The 8,258-nt window shown below is 50.8% G+C and overlaps 1 protein-coding gene across 1 annotated transcript; it reads left to right on the top strand.

Annotated features, from left to right (window-relative positions):
* Positions 1 to 5,717: 5,717 nt before the first annotated feature.
* Fam43b (family with sequence similarity 43 member B) lies at positions 5,718 to 7,289 on the top strand. Its single transcript, XM_051173650.1, has one exon. It carries the CDS (start codon positions 5,868 to 5,870, stop codon positions 6,858 to 6,860), a length of 993 nt encoding a protein of 330 aa, XP_051029607.1. The 5' UTR covers positions 5,718 to 5,867; the 3' UTR covers positions 6,861 to 7,289.
* Positions 7,290 to 8,258: the final 969 nt, after the last annotated feature.

The raw sequence follows: 8,258 nt of genomic DNA, 5'->3' as shown, positions 1-8,258 counted from the left end.
ATATTAAAAAAAAAAACAAACAAAAAGAGCTGGGCATGGCTGAGCAGGCATCTATAAACCCACATGCTATGGTGGGCAGGGACAGGAAGACCACTGGGGCTTTTGCCGCCTGCCCAGTTCCAGGTTCAGTAAGAGACCCTGCCTCAAAGAAATAAGGTGGAAGGTGACAGAGCAGGACACCTAATGTCTAGTCTCCCTCTGACTTCTCCCCACTGAGTGTGTGTGTGTGCAAGTATATGGACATGCGTAACAAAATGACAAGTGAAACGTGAAAATGGCTGTCTTTGGAATTGAGACTAAGGCTGGGTTGAGAAATTTATTACTACTACTACTACTATTATGCCACTTATATACCAACAATTTTTTTTTGTTTGTTTTTCGAGACAGAGTTTCTCTGTAGCTTTGGAGCCTCTCTTGTAACTCACTCTATAGAACAGGCTGGCCTCAAATTCACAGAGATCTACCTGCCTTTGCCTCCCAAGTGCTGGGATTAAAGGTGATCAAACAATTTGATTTTTAAAAGAAATATAGGAGTACACACACACACACACACAAAAGGAATAAAAACTAAGCTGGACAGAATTGAGGCTGGCGCGGCGGCGGGACAAGACCAGCGATGGGCAGAAACACATACTCCTTACATATGGCGCCCACATGGCTAATAAGAACTTCCACTTAAAATTTAACAAAAGCTTGAAAAAGGGTTTTACAAACAAAAGAACAGAGACAAGCAAGGTTTTTTGGTAGCAACATTTTTCTTGGTTGGACTCTGCTTTGCGAGAGACAAGCAGATATTTGCGCTGCTCCTTTAAGGGAAGTTTCCTGACTCAGCATAAGCAGCAAAAAACTGCATGGCTTTTAAGAAGCACTGCTAACAATTTATTGGTGTGTACGAGAGCTGGCAATGATAGTAACCAAGCCGGCAGCATGCTGCTGGATGGCAGCATAGAGACCAAGGCAGTGAGCACAGCTCTCAGTTCTGGTGGTAAAATACCTGCCATCTTGGATAGACCAGCAGCTATGTTGTTGTTTACCAGATAAAAGACTCGTGGCCAGAAAAAGATAAAGATTTACAGTAAAGACAGATTCACATTAAGAAAAAGCGCTAAAGGTTTACAGTGTGTTCTAAAATATACGTAGGCTTGGGAGAGAAAAGAAATAAAATGGTTTTAAAAATACAGCGAGGAGCTGGGCATGGTGGCACATGCCTTTAATCCCAGCATTCAGGAGACAGAGGCAAACAGATCTCTGTGATTGCAAAGTAAACCTGGTATGCAGAGTGAGTTCCAGGACAGATAAGAGTTACACAGAGAAACCCTATCTCCACAGATGGAAAGAATCTGCATACTGTATGGTATTATATTGTCTTTTATTGTTTAACTGCTGAGGAAACAACAACTGTTAAAGGAAATGCTGCTGGATTAATTCAATTTATATATTTTTAAAATGCTTTGACTTCAAAATTTAATCTAAGGACAAGTTACTGGGGAAAAGGATTTCTAGTTTTGTTTCCACAGAAAAGGAAAAGCTATGGATTCTTTCCAGACTAATGTGGTTTGATCAAGCCAGACCCCCTGAAACAGAGTTGCAGGTGATCCTACATTCAAACCAGTTGGGACATAGCAGCCTTGCAGACTACAGCCAGGATTTCTGCATCTTCTTAGAATCCCCCATGACAGCGCCCTTATCAGCAGGAAGTAGTTTGGAAAGAACGACGCCCAAATTCCCAAATATTGTTTATAAATGTTTGTTTTCATTTAAACGGGGATGGTTTAAATGGTTAATGATCACAGCCAATTCTTTTTAAAGGTAAAAAGAGAATTGTGGTATAGATATGAATACTTTGTGTTAGAATGGATTTATTGATACAAATTTAAGGTCAATTTTATGATACGTATATTTCTCCTTTTGTTTAGGTATTGTGTTTATATAGCTCATTTAGAAATGTAATGTATAATGTAGTACAGATTATAGATAATTACCTATGATAGTCAAAGCTTAGAGTTAAGTTAGTTAGGTTTTTCAAGATACACAGAGATGTATTTGAGATAGACAGGCATTCTTCAAACCTTTCAAAGACCTACAGAATATGGCATTTAAAATGGTTTAGGGTTTTTCTTGACAGTGAGACATAACTGCTCCTGGCAACACCACCTGCGTCAGAAAGGAAAATAGAGGACATTAAAGAAACTCATAATGGAGTTTGCTTTCAATATGGCAAGACTAGCCATTTGGACAAGATACTGCTCTTGTCTGGACTATTTGACTTTATGCTGTATAAACCGGACATGCAGGACCCACAGGAAACTGATTGCTGATACAAGATAAACATTGCTACAGAGTTCCTGCTTCATGGAAGAGTCTGCCAGACACAGAGAAAAATGACTGACAAACTGCCAATACAAGATGACAGTTTAAAGTTTCCTGCTTTGCTGAGGAGTCTGCCAGACACACTATGGCCTATGGGCTGAAGATGAAAGATTACAGAAGAACTTCGGGTGACTGACTAGGCAGTGAGTTGTCTCTGTCATTTCTAGAGTTTATATATTATCCTTCTGTGGTCTTTGATGGAGTTGAAGATAGATAGTTATGGTTATAGTTTTCCTTAGTTAGGATTAAAGATAAGTTACATAGACTTTAGACACACAAAGATAGGATAAATGATGAAATATTTTCTTAAATCTTACTAAATGTTAATGGACTTAATACTGTTAACTGTGATTCTTATTTGATAACTGTTGTGTGACATATTTTGCTATGTTAAGATTAAAACCATTCTTTTTATTTTAGACAGAAAAGAGGAGGTGATGGGAGATGTCATTCTGTATATGTTTCTCATACTGGTTAATGAATAAAGCACTGTTGGCCAATAGGAAAGCAAGATAGGCGGGACTAGGAGACAAGGAGGAGAGAGGAAGTAGTAAGGAGAGTCAGGATGGAGAGTCTGGAGAGAGGAGGACATCAGCCGGCTCTCTGGTAAGATAACCACGTGGAAATATTTAGATTAACAGAAATGGGTTAATAATTAAGACAGAGCTAGCCGATAAGAAACTAGTACCTGACCAACAGCATTATATCAAATACAAGGTCTCGGTGTGTTAATGGGGCTGGCGCGGCAGCGGGACAAGACCAGCGGCGGGCAGAAAAACCTAACTCCTTACAGGACAGGGCTGACTACATACCTGTCTATGAAGCTATGGTGATGAGGTCTGAGGCTGGGAGCTCTTCCCTGAAACAGAAGCTTCTGGAAGCCCCAAGCTCTGCTTTCGTTAATGGCTTCTCCTTCTATGTGAATGGACATGAGGTTGTGTCTGAGGCAGTTGACTCTTCCAAAGCCATGAGCTTAGAGGGAGTATTGCAGTTTGTTCTAGGTGACTGAGCATTATAAGGCATCTAAGGAGGAGCCTGGGGAGATGGGAACCTAGTAGGGAGAATCCAGGCCCAGGAGGCTGGATGAGTTGCTCTCCATGTGGATGGGATTGGCAAGTATTAATAGAATAACTGGCAATGCCAAATGCTACTTGCTATATGGAAAGATAGCTCAGTGGTTAAGAACACACATTGCTCTGGCAGAAGACTCAGATTTAGTTCCCATCTCCAACCTTGGGTCACTTAGAATCAGCTGTAACTCAAGCTCCAGGGGATCTGAGGCCCTCCTTAGACTTCCAGGAGCACTGCATCCAAGAACGGACACACACACACACACACACACACACACACACACGCACGCACACGCACACGTACACACGCACGCATGCACACGCACACACGCACACACACAAATACACATCATTAAAACCTTTTCATTTTTTTTCAGCATTGCATCTGCTGTGTTTTCGCATGGTCCCAAATAGGCACATCCTAGAATATGTTTTAAAGGTGGTGGGAACAGAAGCCACACCCCCAGCATGAAGGAAAGTGAGCCTGGCTGGGAATGGAATGGGGGCTCTCCAGGTACAGCCTGTCTTAAATTCTCTGATAGCGGAGCTGCTGGACAAAAGGCAGAGGATACTTGGGGCATCCTTTTTTCTTTTCTTCTTCCTCCCACCACACCCCCTCTCTGAGGCAGCTCTCACTATGTACACCACGCTGGCCTTGAACCCACAGAGATGGATGGGCCTGCCTCCGCCTCTGTCTCCACAGTGATAGGAATACAGATGTGCACCACCACGCCGTGTGTGTGTGTGTGTGTGTGTGTGTGTGTGATTTTTATTCTTCTGGGGATTCTGAAGCCACTCACCCACTATTCCTACTTGTTATCCCCAAATGAGCACACAGCCTTGTCATGGAATTTGACTTGGTTTTGAACTCCGCAAGATCAGCCCGGAGCCCTTTCTTGACCTGGCAGGTACCTCCATATGACAAATCCTGGGGACCCAATGAAAGAGCTTGTGCTGGCAGTGGGGAGCCTTAAGGCAATGGGCCCACGTGAGGGCAGTCCAGGAATTCTGGGAGCCTGTAGCCTAACTCAGAGAAAGCTGTTTTGGCCAGTAGGGCTGTTTTTCAGTATTCTAGACCACCTCCCCAGTAAAAACCAGTTACTCCCCAGGGGATGGAGCTGAGTGCCTGGATTCTATGTAGCAGAGAGACAAAGGTCAGAGGGAAGGGGTTAGGTGGAGGGCCAGCTCTGGTGTTAATGGGGTCTAAATGGACCCATCTCCTTCCAGCCTTGTGACCCTGGACTGTCTATCTGGAGGATTTGAAGAGATAGTGAATGCTAAACACCTAGGAACTAAGAAAGCAACTCTGCAAATAGGGCATTGTCTGTTTAATCTTCAGACAGCCTGGGGGCTGCACTTTGACCAAGGGAAGAGATTTGCTGCTGCAATTCACACAGACTCAGATCTGCTCTGGGAACCTCTCCCCATCCCCCAAACTCTTCTCCTCGCTTCTGTCCTGACCACCAGCCGCTGGTGTTGCGGTATGACCAGTCCCTCGGCTCAGGGGAAGCAGCCTGGCCCACGACCTTGGAGGAACCTGGGAGAAAGCTTCACCAACGACAGTACTTTTCCACTGCACTGCGCGGCCACCTCGGCTGCCTTTGTGCTGTGTAGAGAAGAAGCAAAGGGCACCAGACCGGCCCCAGCAGGAACCCACCCCCAAATCTCTGGTCTCAGAGATGGGGGTAGGTAGGCTCTGTGGATGAGGGGCAGCAGGAAGGATTCCTAGAAAAAGGAGGGGCTCTCCCTGGGAGCCTGGAGCCCACGAGTGAGGCTGGAGGAATCTGCATCCGTGAATCCCTCCGCAGTGTTTTCGGGGATTCCAGCTCCTTAGCTGCCCCTCTACTCTTCATCCTTCCAAAGATAAAGCTCAATACAGTTCCAGCGCGCCAGTTGCTGGGTCTTGGGAAGCTCGAGTCTGCATGCGTGGGGGGGGGGGGGAGAAGAAAGGGAGGGGACTAGAGAGCTAGCGGTCCCGCCCGGTGATGTAGGCAGCCCAGGGAGGTGGAGCCGCAACGCCTGAAGGAGTTCCCACCGCAGCCGTGGTCTAGGTCCACCTCATCCAGCTACCACCAGCCCCGGCTCCAGAGACGTCCCTGCCGCCGGTTACCGTGGCATTCCCCACCCATATTCGGACCTGGGGAACATCCATTGCTCTAGACTCCTGTCCCTCCTTGCTTCCCAGACGGCTGGAGTCATTCCTGGGGTAAGCTGTTCCGGGCCGACCAGCCGCCACACGGGCATCTCGCGGCCAGCCCAACTGGGCACCGAGCATCTGCGAACCCAGCCCTGCCGGACACCGGGCATCACACAACGACTATCTCCGGCCTCCGCCCAGCTTGTCGTGAGTCCTGGGCGGTGGACTTCTGAGCGCCTTGGCCTCCCCAGGGTGAGCTCCCCACGCTCCCAGCCCTCTGGGCCGCCGCGATGCTGCCCTGGAGACGGAACAAATTCGTGCTGGTGGAGGACGAGGCCAAGCGCAAGGCGAAGAGCCTGAGCCCCGGGCTCGCTTACACGTCGCTGCTCTCCAGCTTCCTGCGCTCCTGCCCGGACCTGCTACCGGACTGGCCCCTGGAGCGTCTGGGCCGCGTGTTCCGCAGCCGGCGCCAGAAAGTAGAGCTTAACAAGGAGGACCCCACCTACACCGTGTGGTACCTGGGCAACGCTGTCACTCTGCACGCCAAGGGCGACGGCTGCACCGACGACGCCGTGGGCAGGATCTGGGCTCGCTGCGGGCCGGGAGGGGGCACGAAGATGAAACTGACGCTGGGCCCTCACGGCATCCGCATGCAGCCGAGCGAGCGGGGCGCCGGGGGCACGGGGGGTCGCAGGCCGGCGCACGCCTACCTGCTGCCGCGCATCACCTACTGCGCGGCGGACGGGCGCCACCCGCGCGTCTTCGCCTGGGTCTACCGCCACCAGGCGCGCCACAAGGCCGTGGTGCTGCGCTGCCACGCCGTGCTGCTGGCGCGGGCTCACAAGGCGCGCTCCCTGGCCCGCCTGCTCCGCCAGACCGCGCTGGCGGCCTTCAGCGACTTCAAGCGGCTGCAGCGGCAGAGCGACGCGCGCCACGTGCGCCAGCAGCACCTCCGCGCGGGGGGCGCCGCCGCCTCGGTACCCCGCGCCCCATTGCGCCGCCTGCTTAACGCCAAGTGTGCCTACCGACCTCCGCCGGGCGAGCGCGGCCGTGGGGCTCCGCGTCTCAGCAGCATCCAGGAGGAGGACGAGGAGGACGATGCGGAGGAGGAGGACTCCCGGGACAGTGAGGGAGGAGCCCTGCAGCACGAGCGGTCCGAGGTGCTGAGCCTGGCCCGGGAGCTGAGGACGTGCAGCCTACGGGGCGCCCCGGCGCCTCCGCCACCGGCGCAGCCGGGTCAGTGGAAGGCCGGCTCCAGGGAGCGGGCGGGCCAGGCACGCTGAGAGCGCAGGGCTAGGACTCGGGCCCTAGACCCGGCCCAGCAGACTGACCAGGACTTTAACCCGGCTCTGCCCGCTTCAGCCTTCCTGGTCCCCGGCCTGCCGCCCTCACGGTGTATGTAGTGGTCGCCTTGCTCCTCATCCTGGCTCTGGGTGAAGCCGGATATGCCCTTGATTACTAGGGGTGGAGGGGAGTCCACACACCCCCTTCTGGGAGTTTCCCTGGCCCTCCACTGTGGAATTGCCCCCATGCTTTATGCCAGGTCTCTGCCTACAGACCAACTTGCTCTCTTCCAAAACAGCATCTCAGGAGAAAGGGGGAAATATTTGCGGAAACCCTAGAGGGTGGGTTTGAACACAGGACCCCGTCTAAGGGAGGAGTAATGGCCCTGCCCTTGGTCTCTTATTCTCTGTGGTAAGAACCTGGAGAGATTTCAGATAAGGAAGAAATAGGTGGGGAGAAATGTGACAAGCCCCACTGAGGACCATACACACAGGGAGGAATTCCTTCCAACCCTTTACCGTTTGGAAGGCTCCTGACACTGCTCTGCCTGTGAAAAGGGACAGGGATGGCCCTGTCTGTGTGCCAAGAACAGAGTGGAACAGTCTAACAGCCCAGCACTAGGCAGCTTTCCAAGCCTCTGCCTTGACATTCTTTCAGGGCTCCACTCAGCCCTTCTCTGCAGACAGATAACTGGTCTACCCTGCATCGTGGACCATGATGGAGCCTCCAAAGGAGGTAAGGACACATGCCCCAACCAGGCAAGGCTTTCAGGGCGATCAGGTCCTGACCACAGCTGTACTTACATGCAGGATGAGGGAGGAACAGGTATTTAGACAGAGGGGAAGGGAGTCCCTACCTAGGTATCTCCACAAGGCCATCAAAACCCAAAGATCTATGTCATCTACTGATCATTGTAAATAAAGTGGATCTGCTTTTTCAGCTGTCACCCCTCCTGTGTTGTGTTTGCCAGGCCTGCTGAGGGTGAGGCTGTCATCATGATCCTGTCCTGTCCTGAACCCTAAGGACAGGAAAGGGACCAGGAAAATAGTCCTCTTTAGCATCTGCAGCCACCTCCCATGATCCCCTGGAGTGGAGATTGCTGCCTGGAAGCTGTTCCAGGAATGTCAGGGGAGGAGGCAGTAACATATGCTTTGTCTGAAAACTGCATGAGCCAAATCCCAGAGGAGCAGCCCCTGTCTATCCGTCTGTCTGTCTCTGCCTCCCACGATGTCTGTACACCAAGGCACTCAGATGCAAGTATCTGTGGGGCATTTGGTAGAGGTGTGTGTGTGTGTGTGTGTGTGTGTGTGTGTGTGTAGTTGGGGGCTTCTCTTTTGCCGTGTTATGTGTTATAACCTGTGGTATAGACCATGACCCCACCAAATTCAGGGATGAGA

Source organism: Phodopus roborovskii, unplaced genomic scaffold (assembly GCF_943737965.1).
Source record: "Phodopus roborovskii unplaced genomic scaffold, PHOROB, whole genome shotgun sequence".
NCBI classification, from domain to species: domain Eukaryota; kingdom Metazoa; phylum Chordata; class Mammalia; order Rodentia; family Cricetidae; genus Phodopus; species Phodopus roborovskii.
Note: the sequence above shows the minus strand (reverse complement) of the source record. Positions and strands in the feature narration are given on the sequence as shown.

What these genes read in the sequence shown, in the direction of transcription:
- Fam43b (XM_051173650.1), top strand. Translation starts at nt 5,868, where the DNA reads ATGCTGCCCTGGAGACGGAACAAATTCGTGCTGGTGGAGGACGAGGCC.